The sequence below is a fragment of the Myodes glareolus genome, chromosome 3, assembly GCF_982192425.1.
Source record: "Myodes glareolus chromosome 3, mMyoGla1.1, whole genome shotgun sequence".
Classification (NCBI taxonomy): Eukaryota; Metazoa; Chordata; class Mammalia; order Rodentia; family Cricetidae; genus Myodes; species Myodes glareolus.
In genome coordinates this window covers 66,159,821-66,181,520 of record NC_142028.1, presented here as the reverse complement: position 1 = coordinate 66,181,520, position 21,700 = coordinate 66,159,821, and the positions used below count along the sequence as shown (strand labels likewise).

Genomic DNA, 21,700 nt, shown 5'->3' with positions numbered 1-21,700 from the left:
CAGAGATAAGGCTGGTCCCCTGCTGGGACAATCCTCCTTATCTTAATCTGCCGAATGACTGTGCATCCTGCCATCAAAATTCAACTCAGGTTGAATTCTTTGCAAAGTTGTCCCATACGCCTATCTTCCTGCTACATTTTTTAATCAATTACTCATTCACGCGTGCATGCTTCTGTGAGTGCGTGTTTGAACACTGGCACACATGTGTGTGTGGAGGCCAGAGGACAGCTCTGGTGTGGTTCCTCAGAGCTGTCTATTATGATTTTGGAGACAGAATCTCTCACTGGCCTGGTCTTCACAGGTAGGGATAGAGTGGGTTGTTGAGTGAGCCTCAGGGATCAGCCTGTCTCTGCCTTCCCAGCTGTGGGATTAACAACCGCACGTGTGCACAGACACACACACACACACACACACACACACACACACACACACACACACACACACAGCTTGTTTACATGGATTCTGGGGATTGAACTCAGGTCCTCACTGCAAGCATCTGACTGAGCCATCTCCCTAGCCCCTCCTCCTGCTGTAGCCCCTCCTCCTGCTGTAGACTGTTGTCCAGGCACCCATAGCAGGCTGGTCTACACTCAGTCTAGCACCCATCCCTCTGACGGCAGCCCTTTGTTTAACACGCTAGATCCTCACCCATGGTACAGACTCCCGAAAGCCACAGTGAACGGCTGTGAGGCCATGTCGGAGCTGAGCCATGGCTGTCCCTGACTGTCTCCAGCCACCTACCCATGCCAGCTGGGGCCTCTGCTCTCTCTGCAGGCGTGTTCTTCACCTTCCACACCTTCCACCTGGAGAGCGGCCATGATTACCTCCTCATCACTGAGAACGGCAGCTTCACGCAGCCCCTGAGGCAGCTGACCGGTTCAAGGCTCCCAGCACCCATCAGCGCTGGGCTCTATGGCAACTTCACTGCCCAAGTCCGCTTCATCTCTGATTTCTCCATGTCCTATGAAGGATTCAACATCACCTTCTCAGGTAATGAGCATGACCGTCCTGGGAGAAAGAAACCAGGGGCCATTCTCTCTCTCCCCCTCTGGTGTAGCTCTCCAGTCTCACAGTGACTGACCTCAACACCGCAGCTAGAGATGCTTAGCTTAAACATAAGGAAGGACTTCCCAGGAATGGTCTCAGCAGGGATCAGTAGGTTCATTCTGTGACTCACCGAATGTGAGGATTTCCTAGGCGCCCCTTCCTGCTCTCCTGGCTTTACATTCTCCTCTCGGTCCACTTCTACTGCTTCACAGCCCCAACAATCACAGAAGGAAAGAGTTGGGGGTTAGTGTGTCCGCGTCTTCAGTCTCATTTAGTGTCAGCACCAGTGCTCATTGCAGACTAATATACTGGGGGAATCCTGAAAAGAAGGCTCTTTCTTGGCCTTCAGGGAGAGAGAAGAGGGCTTGGCTCCTGTCACCGCTGTCCCCAGCACCCTCATCCTGAGGTCCTCAAAGGTCTCCTGCATTAGCAATACTGAGATACCAAGGAGTTCTCCTTGACTGTATCTCAGTTCAGTCCCTTGCTGCCCTCTACCCAGGAGCCCCAGGTCACCTGCCTGGGCAGGCCTGACCAGTCGGACCCTCATCCCTACTATACAGAGCACTGGGCATCGAGAGATAGTCACTTTCATGATGTCACTAAAGACATCATGCGGGTCCTTGATCCATCGTTGCCACCTGCTGTGCTTACCATAGGTCTCAAAGCCAGCCTCACCCAGAGGAAACTTCGAGAGAGCCATTTGGAGTCAGGATCCTAGTGCAAGTTGCTTGAAGCAGAGTCCCAGACTCTGACCCCCTGAAAACCGCTGATTGTGTCGGGCTGGTTAGTGCCTGGAGAGAAAGCACCAGATCTCGGGGTTCAAATGGAACCCAAGGAACAAGGAGGGGAGGGAGGACCCTCAGAAATCCTCCAAGGAGCAGTTCTCCAAAACCCTGAGCCCCAGTAATGAGGATTCCCAAAATTTCTCTTGACCTCAGCCCTCAGGATGACTCTTCCCCACACTGGTTGAAGGCTAGCATGCTATAGAGTCTCTGTTTTTATTTCTGGTCCTTTCCTCAGCACTGGGGCTATCCCCAGGTGTCTTTGTGCCTAACACTCCCACTGCCTTCCTTTGCAGAGTATGACCTAGAACCCTGTGAGGAGCCGGAGGTCCCAGCCTACAGCATCCGGAAGGGCTTACAGTTTGGTGTGGGTGACACCCTGACCTTCTCCTGCTTCCCCGGGTACCGTCTGGAGGGCACGGCCCGCATCACGTGCCTGGGGGGCAGACGGCGCCTGTGGAGCTCGCCTCTGCCAAGGTGTGTTGGTAGGTGGTCACGTGCTTTCATTCTGCTTCACTTGATGGGGTGGGCCAAATTTAGTTCAGTGGTGTGAGGTGGAGGGCTGCCACCAACCGGGAGGCTGATGGGTCTGGGTTCAAGGATCAGCATAGCTACACTTACCTACAGAGGGATGCTGGATGGGTAGCCTAAAGACCTCTGTGAGGTGCAGAGGAATCTGCTCTGTGGCCTGACCTGGCCCTTTGACAAGCAGTTCCAGTAGACTCCAGTCCGCTCACCCCCAGCCATTAGCACAGGCTTCTGCTTTCAGATGTCTCTTACATAGCACTGTAGTTGGGGGCCTAGCGGAAGAGGACAAGCCTTTGACCAAAAGGAGTCCCAATCCATCTGCATAGGGGTGTCTGCTCTTGGGGAAATCCCTAGAAAGACCCTCCACCCAGCCAGGGCAAGGGAAGGGCAGGAGGTATGAATAGTGAACACATAGAGAGGGACCCCTATTCCCATGGAGGGGAACACACCAGAAACCCATAGATGTGTACCTAGGAAGCTGTACTGAGAAGCACAGAGGAAAGGCAGGCGGCAGAGGAGGTGCCGGAGGGAGGCTGCATCTTCAAGAAGGTGGGCAGGAAGAGCCACTCTAGTAAAGTGCATTCTAGCAGAGATAGGGAGGAGCTGGATGTGAGGGGATAGAGTAGCCAGGCCTCAGCCATGACGCTGCCTGGGAAGTCATCTGGGCGCAGGTGGCAGAGGAACCAGAGATGCTGAAGAGGACAGGGAGTGTGCAGGGCATAGGCACCAGACTGGCATACATTCTTGCCAGAGTCCAGAAGAAGGTTAATCAGGGCTCAGGGCCCAGAGGGAATGGGATGCCTGGTGACAGCCTAGGACAATTATTACTGTGGGTGGTTTATAAGGCTGGAGATCCTGTTTGCTCAATGCCCTCAGTGCAGGGGCAAGTAGAACACAGGGTGAGTTAGTAAGGTGCTCACCACCTCTCAGAAAACACAAGGAAGAGATCAAAGAAGCCTGCATCCATTAAGACAGGAATCAGCATCTCAAAGCCCCTGAGGTGTGAGGAGCATAGCTCAGTGATAGAGAGCTTCCCTGACATACAGGAGGTCCGGGTTCAATTGTGAAGTGAAAAGAGAGAGAGAGACAGAGAGACAGAGAGACAGAGATAGAGGAAGAGGGAAGGAGAAGAGAGGGAGAGGAGGGAAGAGGGAAGGAGAAAAAAAACCCAGAAGACAGAAGAGGCCTGGGTAGTAACTCAGCCAGTAAAGTGCTTGTCTTGCAAGCATGAGGACCCGAGTTCAATTCCCAGCACCAACATAAAAAAGCCAAGTGTGGTGGCAGACACTTAGAAGTCAACACTGAGAAAGTGGACCCCCAGGGCTGGATGGCCACGTAGCTTATTGTCCTGGCAAGCTCCAGGTTTATCAGACTCTGTCTCAAAAATAAAGCCAGGTGGGCAGTAGAACTGGCATTGTCCCCTGACTTCCACACGTGTACTCATGCAAGTGCACAAACACCCAAAAACAAGAAAGAAAAGGAAAAGCAAAAAGCGAACAAGCCTATGTGATCAGCCCTTCCCTGGGCAACTCCATGGGGACCAGGGCTCTGCAGAGAACAACTGCCCAGGCTAGCGGGATGAGCTGTGCCCTGCTGAGCAGGCACACCAATCAAGGTCATGTCTCTGCTCTGCCAATTACCAAACCATTAGCACCACCAGACCCTTCTGCCTGACTTCCTCATTTGTTAAATGGAGATAACCACATCTGACTTGTTCTAGATGAGGTGGCATCGTTTCCATAAGCCAGGGAGATCCACATAATTGTCACTTTGCCAATAACATTTTTATCATTCCCTTTATGGATTAATGACTTGTCATTACATTGTCAATAATCTTTTACAAATTCAGAGGGAGGAGCATTCAGGCAAAAGGCTGCAAGAGAACTAACGCACCCTGGGGAAGGTCAGTTCAGACCTGACCGCCAGCAGTGGCCCTCACCTCTGGAAACCCCCCTCCATGAGAGGCTTGGAGAGACTTTGCCTCCAACGGGGTTCTCCTGGCCCCAAACGCTCACCACCACCAAAGCTCTCGCCTCGCCAGTCTCGTTACACCGGCTCATCCTTTAACTCATTATTCCAATTACTGTTTGTTCATGACACCACACAATATTTTCATTATTACATTTGTCTTCTGTTTCACATGGCATTAATAACGCAGCAGCAATTATAATCACCTCTAATTACAGCCAGCCCTGCAGCAGAGACTCCCGCCAGAGTTATGGCAGGCCTGCCCACCCGTGGGGGTGCTCTCGCTTGTCACCTTCCCTGTAGGTGTCACTTAGATGATTTAGTCCACTCTGTGCCACTGGGAACATTCCCAGCCACGGAGGATGTAAATAGCCCTGAGCTCTACTTCATGGTGTGACAGGGTGAGCCAGCCCCTGACCTCAGGGGCTCCTGCATTTGATGTGGAAGAGACAGCCTTGACCCTGGGAGGGGACCCCAGGCTACAACAAGAGATGTGGCCCTGTCCTTGGAAGACCCACAGTGATGGAGAAGACCTGACCCTCTGCCTCAGGAGCCCCAGACTGATGGATAAGATCCAGCCCTTGCCCTTACCGAGACCTCATCTGACAGGGGCGACAGATATATGGATCGGCAGTGGCACTTCTGGGCATGTGCCCGTTTGTTTCTCTGGAACACTGGTTTGTTTTTCCATTTACGCCCGTGTTTGGCTTCCTGTGGCATCTGCTCATCTCCCCTGCCTCTCTGGAAATTCTCCCAGAAACAAGTGCCACACCCCTTCCCTCTCTTCTCCTTTCTCTGGTACCTAGAACCAGGAAAAGCTCTGGCAGAGAGTCAGGGCTTGATCACTGGGTAGGGACTGGCAACCTAGGAGGCAAGCAGTCCTGTGTCCTTTCTTACATATGTGCTAGTGTGTGGAGGAGACGGGAGGGTCTCACTAGACTGAGGTGGGGCAGAAAGTTGGTGTGCAGAAAGCTGGGGTTGAGAAGGCAATCTAAAGGCCATGTTTGAGGAAGCCAGCTGTCATGAGCTGGGCAAAGGGCAAGGGGCTTTAGGAACAATAAGGGTACTGTGAGTCTGAGCAGTGACAAGCTTCCCATAGGATTCCTGACAGTCCAGAGCAGACAGGCTGCCACGCTCGGTGGAGGCAGACAAGTTGGAAACCAGACGAAGAATTACAGAGCAAAGGCCCACGGTCTTGGCCACGCCCTCTGTGTTCACCAGTTTCACATGTCAACCTGTACACTTCTGTTCTCGAGTCTCAGGAGGAGACTCTTACAATCCAGAGGAGGAGCCCAGGGTTCAGAAAGCTGATACCACTTGTCTGCCTCTTAAATCTGTCTGCCCTACTCATCTCATGCCTCTGCCTAGCTGGAGGGAAAAAATGTGAAGTCCAGAGATGACTGTGGGGCACTGCGGCTGACAGACCGAGTCATCTGTGCACAAGCCGTAGCACTGCCCCCAAGCCACACCGCCTCATCTGAGGGTCCCCAGAAAATACATAGTCTAGAAACTTGCTTGCTGAGATTGTCAGCCACGGCTGCCCCAGGGGGCCTCCGCACCTTGTCCCTTCAGTTTTATATCCCTGTTGTTCTCGTTCATCTGAAACTTTGTCCCTTTGCTCAACAACTGAGTTTCAGGCACTCAAGGAACCCTGCCTCCTTCGAGACAAACAAACAAGACCCTGTGCAGTCTTGGGAAACTAAAGCAGAGAATAGCAGAGGGACCGGGAGATCAGAGCCCATTGAAAAGTAGAGACTTGGTAGTGGGACATAGCCGCCACTTTAAAAGAACTAAGAGAAACTTTGGGGACAAAGACTCAGCTCCAAAGGCTTCCCTGTGCCTTGTGGGTGTCATCTACCCCACTCCCAGCTTAGGGCAACTAGAGCTGGCTAATGGCCTCTTAGTGGACTTGAAGGTCCTTCCAGCCAAGAGTAAGGGCACAGAGCAGCAGCAGGGAAAAGCAGACATGCCACCAACCACCACAGAGACATACTCCAAACCTCCCATCTGTCCAGACACATAATGAGTTGCCATCTGGATTCCTGTTTCCACCCTTCTGGAACCGGGTTATTTTTAGCCCCGTGCCTCTACTGAGATGGGTGTACGGCCACATTCCTCCATTCATCCATGTATTTGACAAACATTTGTCTTATAGGTATGGGCCTTGGAAATGTACAGCTTCTTGAAGCATGGTCCTGGCCTTGTGTAGCTCATAGTTTGGGTAAGAAACGAATGCAAATGATAGGCTAGCAGGTAGCAATGTGGCAGGGGCCTTGACACAGGGCGTTAGCGAGGAGAGTCCCACAATTAGTCATCCTAGAAAGCCCGCTGCAGGGTCCCTCGCCATGCCTTGCCACCAAGTCTGAGCTAGCCAGGCACTGCCCATGTGTAGACGAGAGGGAGCTGTGAACAGTCCCCTGAAGAATCATAAGACAGCAGAGAAGATGGAACTATTAACAAGTCAAGTAGAGTGTGATGCCTGCTATAAATACAGGTCCGAGAAAGGCCATTTCTGCGGGACAGGAAACAGGTTTCCAGATGCAGGTGGGGTGGTTGTATTGACTGGCAAATGATGCAGGATCTTGTTAAAGCTTCTGCACAAACCTTCTCCGGAGCCCCAGGTCCCCAACACAGGCCCAAGAAGGTGGAATTGCCAGCCCATCCTTGTTCTGAATTGACAGACACTAAGTGCAAGCAGCTAAGTGTGGGCTCCTGTGTCTACACTAGGAAAGAGGGCTTGTACTTGCCTGTTGGGTCTGGTATTTGTGACTCTTGGCTGGGATGACCCTGGTAATGTGGCTGCGGTGTTCTGTGTATAAGGGTTAGCGATCGTGATGCATCTCTACCTAGCTCCTGTCTATGAGTATTAAAAGGTATGGCTGTCTCTTTCTCTAGCATCCTTCTGTTGCTATGATACCACGCAAACAGATGTGGGGAACCAGTGCTTTATAAACTAACACAGTAAAAGAGAAGGACATCCAGTGGTGTATCTTCTATTTCTAGAGAAGGGACAAGCAGGGCAAGACAGATGAAGAAAGCAGGCGGAATTGTGGGTAGGCTAGTGCTGTTAAAAGTTTGATAGGCTGTCCTGGAGGCAGACAGACCACAGGCAGATGGGAAGCCAGGCAGCCTTGTCGCCCCTGTGAGGTTATGCAGAGCGAGTAGCGTTTCGTGTGAGTGGGTTAATCTGTGGATATTATGATTGTCGTTCCAGCGGAGTGTGGGAATTCGGTCACGGGCACTCAGGGCACTTTGCTGTCCCCCAACTTTCCTGTGAACTACAATAACAATCACGAATGTATCTACTCCATCCAGACCCAGCCGGGGAAGGGGATTCAGCTTAAAGCCAAGGCATTTGAACTCGCTGAAGGAGACCTCCTCAAGGTAATGACAGGTGATGGCAGACCATGTGCAGAATGTAGTTACTCCCCGCCCCCTCTCTCTCTGGTACGGTGGACAAGCCTCCCTCTGCCCCTTGAGTCCTGATGGATAGCCTTACCTGGGAAAAAAACCAAAAGTGGGGGGTGGGGGGGCCTTAGTATTTGCTGGGGAACTGTCTGATTCTGCTCCCACAGATGTGAGTTAACACTGCGTGATAAAAATAATGGGAGATAGCTCAGCTGGCAAAGTGCCCGCTGTGTAAGCATAAGAATTTGGGTCCCCTACACCCATGTGAAAGCCCAGCATGGTAGACACAGTTGTAATTCTAAGTGGCCCGTCTGGCCTATCAGTTATTTCCAGGTCCTGTGAGAGACCCTGTCTCTAAAAATCAGTGGAAAAGCTACAGAGGAAGACAGCTAACATCGACCCCATATACACACATGCACAAGTACATACACACATGCATATCTGTGAAACATGTACTTGCACATATGCTACACCACACACACAGATTCACACACGTAAAAGTGTACTTGTACACGTTCAGTACATACACACGCACGTTTTTACAAAGCAGTGATGAACTCAGAGCAGTCAGTGGGTCAGATTTTCCGTTGTAGACTGTGGTAATTTACTGTAATTGGCCCCCATAAGCTCATGGGGGTGGCACTATTAGGAGGTGTTTTATTAGAGTGGGTGTGGCCTTGTTAGAGAAACTGTGTCACTGTGGGCAGGCTTTGAGGTCTCGTATGTACTCAAGCTACGCCCAATGTCTCAGACCACTTCCTGTTGCCTGCATGTCAAGATGTAAGAGCTCAGCTCCTTCTCCAGCGCCATGTCTGCCTGCATGTCACCATGTTCTACCATGATGATGATGGATTAAACCTCTGAAACTGTAAGCCACCCAGTTAAATCTTTTCCTTTATAAGAGTTGCTGTGGTCATGGTATCTCTTCACAGCAATAGAAATTCAAACTAAGACATGGACCATGATCTTCAATCTGAGCAATTAAGAGCTCATATGTGTGTGTGTGTCACACATGCATATGCATATATGTATCCTATTTGTATTTTTGTTGTCTTGTTTGGTTGTCAACTTGACACAAACTAGAGTTATCTGAGAAAAAGGAACCACAATGGAGGAAATGTATCCTTAAGATTCATCTGTGGTCAAGCCTATGGGGGCGTTTTCTTCATTGTGGGTTGACACAGCCCACTGTGGATAATGCCTCTTGGCATTAGTTCTACCATGTATTCAGAAGCAAACTGAGCAGGCCAGGGAAAACAAGCCAGTAAATAACATTCCTTCATGGCTTCTACTTGAGTTCCTTCCTCCAGATTCCTGCCTCGAGTTCCTATCCTAACTTCCCTCGGTGAAGGACTGTGATGTGGACCTGTGAGACGAAATACATCCTCCCCAAGTTCCTTTATGTCAAGGAGTTTTAGCAAAGCAATAGAAACCCTAACTAAGACAGTGTGTGTGTGATGTATGTGTGTAAAGTATTTTTGTGTACACATGTGTAGTGTGTGTGCATATATGTACATACACATTGTTTGTATTCATGTTGCAATTGTGTGTTATGAGCATGCATGTGCATGTTATATACAGTGTATGTATGTACATATTGTGTGATATATATGTAATTACACATTTGTACCTGTTGTGTGTAGTATCTGTGTATATGTGCTTATAGATATTGTGTGCCTGAGTACATGTTTTGTGTATAGCATATGTATGAGTTCATGTGTATATATGTTATGTGTGTGGTATATGTATGAGTACATGTGTGTACCTGTGTACATGAATACATGTGGGTAGTGTATGTGTGATCACATGCGTGTATGTTATTGTGTACATGGTTGGGGTGTGTAGCATGAATGTGTGAGTACATGATATGTGTGTGTGCGCACACTTTCTTACATACGTTTCCACATGTATGTGAACTTGTGTGCCTGGTCTGGTACATCTGCTTGCTTCCACCTGCACCATGTGTCATCATGCTCTGTGCACATGTTCTTACATATGCCTTGAGCATGCAGTAGCATCACCCTGGTGTGACAATGGCCTCTGAGTGTCAATAGGCTGAAGGACGTGAGCTCATTAGGGAAAGAAATGGCAGGATTCAGACAATAGAGGAAGTTATTCTGAGCTGGAGAGACATCTGCCTTGGATGTCTTTGTGTGTGCTTAAGTGGCTGTCACTGATAATCTGAAGGGTATTCGTGTGTGGGTAATAAACAGTTGAACTTGGAGACTCTACTAAAGAACTGCAGTAATAAAACGGATTATACGGAAAACATCGCCCAGATTTAGGCATTTTCATCCTAAGCCAAGGAACTTTACTAGCTTATCCTAATACGATTTCATTCTCAGCAGCTGGAGAAATACTAACATGAGGAACATTCAGAACAACCAAAGGCCTTTACTCTGGGAAGTAGAAGGAAGGAAGAACCACTAAAGACAGTCATGTTTATGCACAGTTGGTACACTGACCCATCCCTTGAGCCAGTGTATGCTCTCTGTCTCTCTCTGTCTCTCTGTCTCTCTCTCTCTCTCTCTCTCTCTCTCTCTCACATACACACACACACACACACACACACACACAGACACAAATTTTCTCTCACACACACGCATACACACTCTCTCTCTCTCTCTCACACACACACACACACACACACACAAATTTTCTCTCACACACACGCATACACACCCTCTCTCTCTCTCTCTCTCTCTCACACACACACACACACACACACACACACATTTTCTCTCTCACACACACATACACCCCCCCTCTCTCACACACACACATACACACACACACACACACACACAGCTCATTTCTTGTTTTGGTGGGAGCATTTCTCATTCTTACCTCAGTCCTCATGAAATAACTGAGTAGTGTATAAAACAACCCAGTGAGCATTGAGACATATCAGTGGCTTTTGTTTTTCAGCACACACACACACACACACACACACACACACACACACACACCTGAACAGACCTGGGTATCTTCTCCACACTTTGCTTGTCTCCCGAGATGATATTGATCTGTTTCATGCAACTGACTGATCCTCCAAACCTGAGGGCTTGTATTTATGGCCTGGCATGTTCTCCTGCATATATGACTTCCGACCTGGTCATTACCCTAAAAAATAAAAGTTCTCCAAAGTGTAGATTAGTCCACATGCTCTGGCTTGTTTCCTGTTGCCACCTCACTCTTTTTGATATGGTCATTGCAGCTGGTCTGCCTGCCAGCCTGACATGAGCCAGAGAGGAGGGCCCACAAAACACAGTCGTACAGAAAGACAACTCCCAGATCAAGATATCAGAGGAAGCCCATGCACATACTGCAGCCTGCACAGGGTCCCACCAGGATAGCTAAAGGCAGTTGAAGAAAGATAGTCTTAGTCCTGGAAATCAGGCAAGAGTGCCTTTCATATGCAACTTACAAGAATTTTTTAACGGACATAAAAATATAGGTTTATCCAGTTCTCAGTTCTAGAGGCGGTGAGCCCAGGAACATGGTACTGCTTCTGAAGAGAGCTTCCTTGGTTTATTGTAACTTGGTGAGGACATCCTGTGATGATTCGCGGCTTGGGAATTAAGTATCACAGATTCAAGGAAGGACTGAGGAAATAGCTAAGTGGATATAATGCTCCCGCACAAGCATGAGGACACAAGTTTTACCTCCAATACTCATACAAAAAGCCGGGAGTGGGGGCACAGACTTGTGAAACCATCACCGAAGGAGTGGAAGCAAGGGGATCCTGGGGCTCTCTGGTCAGCCATCTTAGCCTCACCAGCTACATAACCCGAAGACTTTGTTGGGGACAAGATCTCATTCCTCCTTGCTTTCAACATGAGTATCAGGTTTGAGGGACGTTGGAGTCCCGATTCTATCCTGACATGACATTCTGGCTTTTGTTGACACGCCAGGGAAAGATCATCAAGAGTTGTCAGGCTCAGTAGAGAAGGGTCTGCCACCATCCCCAACACCCCTCCACTGGAAATAGTTCTACATGCTGGGGCACCTTCGGGCACAGCTCTTTGCTCCCGCTTAGAATGTAGGGGGTATTTATAGTCTCCATTTCCATTTTCCCTCTGCAATGATGGGCCAACAAGGAAATTAACCAGATATGTGTGAATATTCAGCAGATGAGAAGGGGACCTGTCTGAGGGATCGGAGCTAATTGCCCCTCTGTTTGCCACAAAGAACAGAAGCATGCTTTTAAAGCTCCTAATTGGTATTCTTCGCAGGAGTTGAGAGAATATTGTATTTATGGCACAAAATAGGCAATAATGAAAACAGAGCTATCTCCGATGAGGAAAGATTGGATGGAGATGAAAAACATGATCATCCAATTAAAACACCGAACGGAGACAATGGAGGGAGGTGGTAACACAGAAAAAATGAAATCAGCTCATTACAGGACGCTCTTGAGAACGTCTTCACATCTCAAAAGGAAATGAAGAAGAGGATTCTTTCGTATTAATGAAATGTTCAACCAATCCACAATAAAACTTGATATGCCAAATAACATGGCTACTAGGAAAGTTAGTAATTGTAGGGGTTTCCTTGGAAAATTCTAATATACCTCTGTGAGGTTCTGACTTATCACCCACATGAAAAATAAATAAGGGCTTGCTGACTTGAATAACATGACAGAATAAACCAAAGAGAGGAGAAGAAAGACACCTGTTTGTCTGCTTGCTCGTGTTGGGGAGTCTCTAGGTGTAGCTCCCAAGCTCTCCCACATGCTGGGATGGCAGGCATATGTACACCCAGACTGGAAAAGATAGTTTCAAAAGATGAGCAGAAACTGGGCATGGTGATTCCAGTGTGTAATTCCAGTACCTGGGAACTGAACGGGAAGAATGACATGAGTTCAAGGACAGCCTCAACTACCCAGTGAGTTCCAGGCCACCCCGAGCTACACGATGAGATCCTGTCTCAATCAACCAATCAAATAAGGAAGTTACTAGGGAAAATACTAACTAGCAGTAGCATTAACAGGAAAATCAACTTTTCTTTTCAAAAGCAACTCATGAACCTGACAGGACTGATCAAAAGAAGTAATGGCAGGTGTCTAATACTAGGGTTAAAAGGGATGTAGATGTGATCCAGACTACGGTGATAGGGAAATAGGAACAGCTATAAAATTATATGTATAATTATAAAATGATGACATTCGGGGCTGGAGAGATGGCTCAGAGTTGAGTTCGTGCTGATCATCCAAAAGACCCAAGTTCAGCTCCTAGAACACCACTCGCAGCTCAAAACTGCTTGTACCTTCAGCTCCAAGAGATCTCATGCCCCCTTCTGGCCTCTGCTGGCACTGTATCCACATGCACATACCCACATAAAGACACACATAACTGCAAATTAATTTTCTTGTTTTGGTTTTTCGAGACAGGGTTTCTGTGTAGCTTTGGAGCCTGTCCTGGAACTAGCTCTTGTAGACCAGGCTGGCCTCAAACTCATGGAGATCCTCCTGCCTCTGCCTCCCGAGTGCTGGGATTAAAGGCTTGCGTTGCCACCCATAGCATAATTAAAATATTTTTAAAAGTGCTGATATTAGAAAGTGAAAACCCAAATAAACAAAACACCATTTTTGCAAATTGAAAACCCCTGTATCACCTACTAAAGCCCCAGTCCCAGCCCAGGTACAGATAATTCCTGCAGTAATCAAGGTGCTACAGAAACAGAGAAAGACAAAGATCCACCTCCCATTCACGTTTATAAATGGCACGGTGTTAAAGAAAGGAATGGTGGTTCCCAGAGGCTGGGGGAGGAGGCAATAGAGAGGCAGGTGGTGGTCAAATGGTGCAGAGCCCTACCTGGGCAGACGCCTAGGGCTTTGTCTTTGGGATCCATTACATAAAGGGATGGATAGAGTACAGGTAGCAGATTGCACATTTCAAAATCACACAGTGAAGAATGACAAATGGGACTGGAGAGGCTGGCTGTTCAGCAGAGGGCCTGCCACGCAAGCATGAGGACCTGAGTTCGGATCCCCAGAACCCACCTGAGAGACAGACTCATCTCACTGGTGTGTGTCTGCAGTCCTGTACCGAAGTCAGATACAGGGAGACCCTGGTGCTCACTACACAGCCCGCCTAGCCAAGTCAGTGAGCTCCAGATGCAGGGAGAGTGTCTGTCAGAAAGTGGAGGGGGGCGGGCAGTTGAGTTGATGGATATGTTAATTAGCTTCATTTAACTTTTCACTCTTCTTAAATCATAGCACCACTGCATATTCTGCACAGTTATAACTTGTCAATATAATTTATACTGTAAAAACTACAAATTAAAAAAAAATAAAAAACAAGCATGGACCTATTGGGCCAATCTTACTTATGATTATTGATCTAAAAATTCCTGGACAATATAGGATTGAATCCAGCAGCATGCCAATACAAAGATAGCAAAACAGGCAGGATCCAAGACTGTGAGGCTGTGTCTACCCACAAGAACCCCTCGCAATGTTATTGTTTAGGCTGCCTGCATGAGATTGCCATTGTCTAGGTCAAAACTCTTTAAACAGTGAGAATTTGTTGTGCTTCAGTGTAATACCCTTAGAAGGGAAGGAGAGAGAGGGGGAGGGAGGGAAGGAGAGAGAGAGGAAAAAAAGAAAAGAGAGGGGGGAGGGAAGGAGGGATGGAGGGAGGGAGGGAGGGAGGGAGGGAAGGAAGAAGGAAGGAAAGAGGAAGAAGGGGGGAGAGAGGGAGAGAGAAAGGAAGGAAGGAAGGAAGGAAGGAAGGAAGGAAGGAAGGAAGGAAGGAAGGAAGGAAGGAAAAGATCCTGTTGCTACATCCCCATTCTGCCATGTAAGTCAATCTCCAGTCAGGATTCTTAAAAGATTCTTAAAAACCAAACTGAGAGTGGAACCTTCTCACCAGAAAAGCCCTTCTAAACACCACAATAAGTATTAGGTTTAATGGGAAATTTTCAGCAGGTTTCCAGGCAGCTGAGCAACAAGGCCGGTGACCACGCCATTCCATTGCCAACCATTCTCAGCATTGTGCTGCTGATCCAAGCCATTACAGTTACACCCAGACACAACAAAGGAAGCTATAAAAATCAGAAAAGAGAGTAGAAAATGGTCTTGTTTATTTAGAAGACACAAATGATTCAACTAATAAGCTATCAGAACCAATAAGACAGCTCAACAAAGCAGCTGGTGTTTCTGTAACCAATTAAAACATGTAATCAGGAAAATAAAATTCTCATTTGTTATTGAGGCAAAAACCAGAAAACATCTAGAAATATGCTCTCCCCCCCCAACACACAAATAATCTTTACAAGAAAATTAAAAAATTTGGTTTCAAAAGAAGACAGACCTGTAATATGTGTGGGGAAATGCCCACAGAGAATATGAACCGGAAGTTCACAAGAGGGTGGTAAAATTGTGGTCAGCATACAGTCACCCCCGCTTAGTCCCAGTGGTGATCTGGGAAAGCTGAATGGAAATGCCTGGTCCACATCCATCCAAAGAGCCTAACTTAGCCTGAGAGCGCTGAGCGTTGGCAGGGCTATGAAGCCAGGGACACTTCTGGGTGCCACTAGTGTAAGGCTGAGCAGCATCCCACTTTGGAGAGCAGCCTGGTGGCATCTGACGTGAGGGAAGGTGGGGACTGCCCCGCAGGCAGCTTCTTTGCCCTGGAGGAACTGAAGCCCAGCTTTGCAAGCAGACATGCAGGAATGTCCACAGAAATGCTGCTCCAGTGTATCATTCTGTTAGGAAAGTTTTGCGCTTTGAGGGAGGTGAGCCAGACGTCTGTAAATTGTCTTGGATGTCTCAGGGAGATGTTCCCGTTCCCTCTGTCTACCAAGGAATTGGTCCAGCAAATGGTAACCTGTTAGAAATATTTTTTTTAAGATTTACTTCCCAATAGCAGAGGAAAATATAAAACCACTCAGGAGTAAGTAGAGAGTCTTTCTACGATACAGTGACAACACGGTCAGATGAAGCCATGTGTCAGAAGATTTGGTGTTGTATCAGTGCTTTGTTTTTTTCAGATCAGTCAACTTCATGGAACTCAGTCGGACCAACAGAGGATTTTTCTTTGAAAAGGGATTGTTTCCTTTTTTAAAAAATTTGGAAAACTCTTCCTTTTATCTAGGATAGTAAATATGAGAGAATTCTTTTTTAAAGGAAACAATTGAAAACTTCTGCTGCATACTTAACAATATTACAAAGTTATGATACCTAAAACAGTATGGACAGAGCACAGGAAGGACAGACAAACGCAGCAGAAGAGAAAAATTCACAAATAAATTCTTACTCATGGGATCACACTGGAATTATACACATGATAGAGGTGGATTTAAAATTGGTGGTGGATGGGATATTTACAAACAGGCTTTTGAAGCCTAGAATGGTGGGTGCACACTCAGGAGACAGAAGCAGGTGAATCTCTGTGCGTTTAAGGCCAGCCTTCTCTACATAGCAAGTTCTAGGCCAGCCAGAGATACATTATGAAACCGTGTTCCAAAAACAAAACAAACAACTGCCCTCCCCCACCACAAGGTTTTTTGTTGTTGTTGTTTTGTTTTTTGCATAATTAATGGACCAGGAAAAGGTAGACTTTTGCATCATATGTAAAATAAATTAAATGGATTTAGGGCAAAATATTGGAAGAAAACACTGGCTTTCTTATTGGTGGTATTTGCCAAATGTACCTGCCTCAGCGTGTACTCTGAATGCGGGTAAGTAAATAATCATGCTGCAGACTGTGCTAATTTTGTGCTGAGTATCCCTACACCCCCTACAGCTATTTAAATGTTGTTGTGGAAACTGTTTCAAGACTTGAAAATGATATGCACTGTATTAAGTGGAAGAGCTGATTACCATATGTGTCTATAGTTTGATCTTGTTTGTGTGTCTGTACATATTCAAATGTGTGTGCGTGTCTTTGGAGACCAGAGTTCAATCAATGCCACGTGCCTGTCTTAATCACTTCACCTCTCACTGATCCCGGAGCTCACCAGTTTAGACTGGTTAGCCAGAGAAACCCGGGGGTCCTGTCTGTCTCCCCAGTGCAGGGGTAACAGGCACATGCCGCCACCACGTTAACTAAATCAGTGTGGGCAAAGCACAAGAATGACAGCCTAAAGCAATAGAAGAGAAAGTTCACAGGCAAATTTGAGTTTATGAACTAATAGAGAATTACATATGCGGGAGAGGTGGCTTTAAAGTCAGTGGTGGGGAGAGTTCTTTACACGCAGTGTTTTCCAGCCTGGCTTGGTAACTCACACCTGAATCCTAGCTCTCAGGGTTAAAACCTGGCTCTTTAGCATGGGCTCGGGGGATTCAAACTCAAGTCCTCATGCTTGAGCAACAAGCATTTTATCATCAGAACCACCTTCCCAGCCCCTCCTTTTTGCATGTGCATGTGTGCACACATGCACACATGCATACACACACACACACATATACACTGCACAGAACACACAAGCCTGGAATGATCTCCCAGGGAACATAACAGGTTCAGAAGCTGTTTTCTTTCCTTTGTGTTTTTCTCTTTTATGCATTTTTCTGCCATGAATATTTTATCATAATGATACAAATAACCTTTTGATCTTTAATGGATTAGAACAAATTATCCTTTGAGATTAAGGAGAAAAACCCCATACCCGTTGTACTTATTAATTAACAATAATTTCTTAATACCACCATACAACATCCAGGCAATGTTGAGATCTCCAAGTTGTCTCATAAATGTCATCATATATTTTTGGATTTACAGTTTATTTGAGCCAGGATCCAAATAAAATCTGCATGCTGGATTTGCTGTCGACTGCTTGTTAGCCTGTACCTTTCTCTGTCTCCTTTCCTTTTTCTCGTCTGGTTTATGTGTTGAGGCATGCATTCATTTGTTCCCAGGCATTTTCTATATTCTGATTTCGACCTGCCTGGGTCATCATTTCATCTGAACTTCTGACCTTGTTTTTCCCTGTTAGGTAGAAATTCGATTTTAAAAAAAAATCCTCTTTGATCTGATTTGATATTACTGGGTAGATGCAACAACCGTGTCCACAGTGGTCTGTTCTCGGCTAAGAAGCACAGGGTGTCTGATTTCTTGTCGTGATGTCCAGATGTCTTCATGGAATTTTTTTAAATGTTTTTATGGCTTTGGAGATAGCTCAGAGAGTAGAGTTTGTTGTGCAACCATGAAGATCTGAGTTCAAATCCTCAGAACCATTTAAAAGCTGGGTATGATCGTGTGCATCTACAATCCCAGAGCCCTCACTGCAAGACAGAATGTGTTGACAGGAGAATTCTGGAAGCTCTTGTGCCAGCCAGCCTGGCGCATACAGTGGCAGATGAGTGAACCTGAGTAAACAAGACACCCTGCCTCTAATAAGACGGAAGGCAGGAGGAACACCCAAGACCGTCCTCTGGCCACAGCACCCACACCATGGCATGCGTGTTGTGCCTGCGCAGGGACATGGATGCGCACAGACACCTTTTCGAGGAATGTTTTTATAACAATTTGGACACCACAGTGGGCTCTGCTCTTTGAAGAGGTGTCATCTCAGAATGGAACCCCAGGATTCTTTTCATAGAGTCCAGAAAGGGATTGGGCTCCCGGGGCTTTAACAGAATTCTGCCCTGCACAGCACTGCTGTTAGCTGGAAGGATGGCTTGGCGTCCGAGATGGGAGGGTGGAAATATTGGTTCAATTTGCTGGCAGCTGGCACCGTGTTGTGTGCCACGCTCAGACATTCATCTCCCACCCATAGATGCCGTCTTTGATATTTTCCAAAGTGCCAGGGGGCCTCTCAGTCCATCACAGCTTCTGTTATTGGTACCACTATCTAGAAAGGAGCAGCCACCTCGAGACCTAGGGAACCAGCTCATTATTCTAATGATCGTTGCCTTTGCTGGTACCCAGAAGTTAGAGGACAGATGGGAATGAGGAAAGCCAGATGCCAGCCCTATTCCCCCATTGACAAACCCAGCAGGCCCTAGACTAGAGCCATCATTATGCCAGGAAGGGGCAGAGGCTTGGCCTGGGGAAAGGCAGGTCACCATACTACATCCTGCTCATGCCCTGGGGATCGTGTCCAGTAGAACAGGCAAGCAGGCCCTGGCCACAGGCAGGCAGAACAATGACTGTATCATCTACTGGAAGGACAGGAGTGTGTGTTAGGTGATACACACATGCCGTGTGCTTTCAGCCTCTCTGTCTATAGAAACAGATGGCTTGGGGAATCAAGCCACCCCAGCCTGGCCTCTGAAGGCTGCCGAAGTGTGAGCCGCTAGCATATGAGCATTGAGGGAAAGAGCAGATTGCACGGGGCTGCTAGAGTAGCAACCGATTCCCAAAGACTAGAGACACACTGGGCACAGCGCTATCAGCGTGGGGAAAGGCGGCAACCAGCTCCGCGGCTGGCTTCACTTTGCCACCTTCTGAGCATCTGACGGCTACCTGCCTCTCTAGCAGCTGTTACTGATGCTACCCGTGGGAATGTGGGCTGCAGGGTAAGAGGACCTTGTTCAAAATGGGCACCTCTGACGTCACTGGGGTGGGCTTTCTGTTATCCAGGTCTATGATGGCAGTAACAACTCCGCCCGTTTGCTGGGGGTCTTCAGCCGCTCTGAGATGTTGGGGGTGACTTTGAACAGCACATCCAGCAGCCTGTGGCTCGACTTCATTACAGATGCCGAAAACACCAGCAAAGGCTTTGAGCTTCAGTTCTCTAGTAAGTCTTTATTGGGTCTGAACAGACTGTTAAGTCAGGCTTCCCCATTTGTTCATAGGAGCTGGTGTGCCCAGTAGACATGCACACGCACGCATGTGCTCTCTCTCTCTCTCTCTCTCTCTCTCTCTCTCTCTCTCTCTCTCTCACACACACACACACACACACACAAATGCATGCTTATATATGCCTTTTAAATCCAGTGGGTGGATTGGTAACTGATGAATGAATCTAGAAAATGTGGTATGTCCATACAGTGGAGTATTATTTGGTAATCAAAAGAAAAAAATGATTCATGCTTTAACATATATGATGCTTTAAATCAGTACCCTGAGCAAAACAAATCAGACGTAAAGGACAAACATTTTAAGAACTTCACAGAGTTAACGCACAGAGACAGAGGACACTGGCTGAAAGAGTAAGGGGGGAAATATTCTACAACTGTGGCAATAATTTCACAGTTATGTGAGTGTAAGAGACAGCAGGCTGTTCACTGCTTGAGATGGACAGATTGTGTTGTAGTGACTCCAGTAGCTCTCAGGATTTCCCTTGTCTGGGTGCTGAGATGTCTCACACAGGGATCTTTGCCTCTTTCAGAAGTGGCTCCTTGTAATGGGATTAAATAGACTCACATTTGAATTCCATTTCTATTAACTGAAAATGGTGCGAATTTCGAGCAATTTAGTTAACCTTCCCAAGTCAGTGCTCTCAGTTGTAGAGTGCCAATAATTACACCCACCTGTGAGACCCCTATGAATAACAAATGAGAGGCAAGGTCTTTGGAGTCCCACAGAGTGGAGTGGGAGCTCCTGGGAGCTCCTTCTCCCGCCCTTTCAACACAGCTGCTTGCATGGTGATGTTCCCTACCTTCTCATGGGGTCCCAGTGATCAAAATGGAAGCCACAGACCCCACTCCCAAAATGCTACAGGCTCAACCCAAGAAATAGAAAATCCAGCCCCAAGTATGCACGCTGTTAAATTCTGAACTCATTTTCTTAAAGCCGCAGAGACATGCTCCCTCCACAGAGAATGGATATAGGGCTGGGTCATGAGCCTGAAGCTGGCACACCTGGGGCAGGGACCAGAGCACCTCAGGGTACAAGCTAGAGGGGAGGGGACCGTGGCTCTGTCACCATGAACTCTGCTCACTCTCTCTTGTCTTCCCCAGGTTTTGAACTCATCCGATGTGAAGACCCAGGGACCCCACAGTTCGGCTACAAGGTTCACGATGGAGGTCATTTTGCCGGGAGCTCTGTGACCTTCAACTGTGACCCTGGCTACACACTGCGGGGCAGTGAGGAGCTGATGTGTCTGAGTGGGGAACGCAGGACCTGGGACCGACCACTGCCCACCTGTGTCGGTAGGATGCCTCTTGATTGACAAGGAACTCCTTGGCCCTTCCCTTCTCTGAGCTCTGGCCCCGGCCTCAGAAATGGTACCCAGGGCCTGGGGCCATCAGCCAGCCTTGGATTTGTCTGTTAGCAAGCACTGTGGCTTGATAGCCAAGCTTCTGCATTTCCTCACGTTCCCTCTTCATTGCACAGGCAGGACCATCCACTGCCTGGTCCTGCCACGGGGTTGCCATTGCCTTGCAGTTCGTCAGTAGGGTCAGAGTCCAGTCATGCCCTCAGAGTTGCAGCCCAGGCATCAGAGCAGTGGAGGGGGTCTCTGTTAGAAGGAAGGAGCGGCTCAAGGCCTCCTGCAACACCAAGACTCAAATGAGACTCCCGTCCACTCCGGGTCTCAGTTTCCCTGGAGGTGAAATGAGTTCACGCTCCCCTTTCCAGGGAGGTGCTGGGAGAAAGACTAAGCTAAAGAGCTAGATCTGATCTCCTGCCTCAAGAAGACTGTGGTGGTGAGCGTGCGTCTTCCTGAGCCTGTGGTTCTTGCACGTCATCGGCAGACATTTCCTGGAGGCTTTGCACTTGCGCCAGACCAGGAAGTGTGGTCCAAGCCGAACTGAAGCATAAGTGGAAAAGCCACCATTCTGGTTCTCTAACCTCTTCACTTCCTGCCACTCCGAATCCCATGGCCCTACTCATCCTGTTTCCCCCAAACCAGCTCTTTCTAGTCAAGCCTCCTGCTCCCAGCACTGCAGTGTCCCTGAACACCACAGGTGGAGCTGATGGGAATGAAATAGTTGCTGAGGGGAAATCATGAGTGCCTACCAAACCACACATGCTAGAAATAGGCCGGCAGGTGTCCGTGCCACTGGGAAGCCCCCGTTCTACCGCATCTCTTTGGTAGGCTCACAGATGGAGCCTTGTCACGAGCATGCATCCTGT

The 21,700-nt window shown here is 47.9% G+C and overlaps 1 protein-coding gene across 1 annotated transcript in view; it reads left to right on the top strand.

Annotated features, from left to right (window-relative positions):
- The window catches only part of Csmd2 (CUB and Sushi multiple domains 2), a 562,459-nt gene that overhangs the window by 388,441 nt on the left and 152,318 nt on the right, over positions 1 to 21,700 (top strand). Inside the window, exons 20-24 of the mRNA XM_085686610.2 lie at positions 775 to 990; positions 2,126 to 2,314; positions 7,540 to 7,709; positions 19,262 to 19,418; positions 20,584 to 20,775. Coding sequence (XP_085542736.1) covers positions 775 to 990; positions 2,126 to 2,314; positions 7,540 to 7,709; positions 19,262 to 19,418; positions 20,584 to 20,775 — 924 coding nt within the window. The remainder of the gene's footprint in view (positions 1 to 774; positions 991 to 2,125; positions 2,315 to 7,539; positions 7,710 to 19,261; positions 19,419 to 20,583; positions 20,776 to 21,700) is intronic.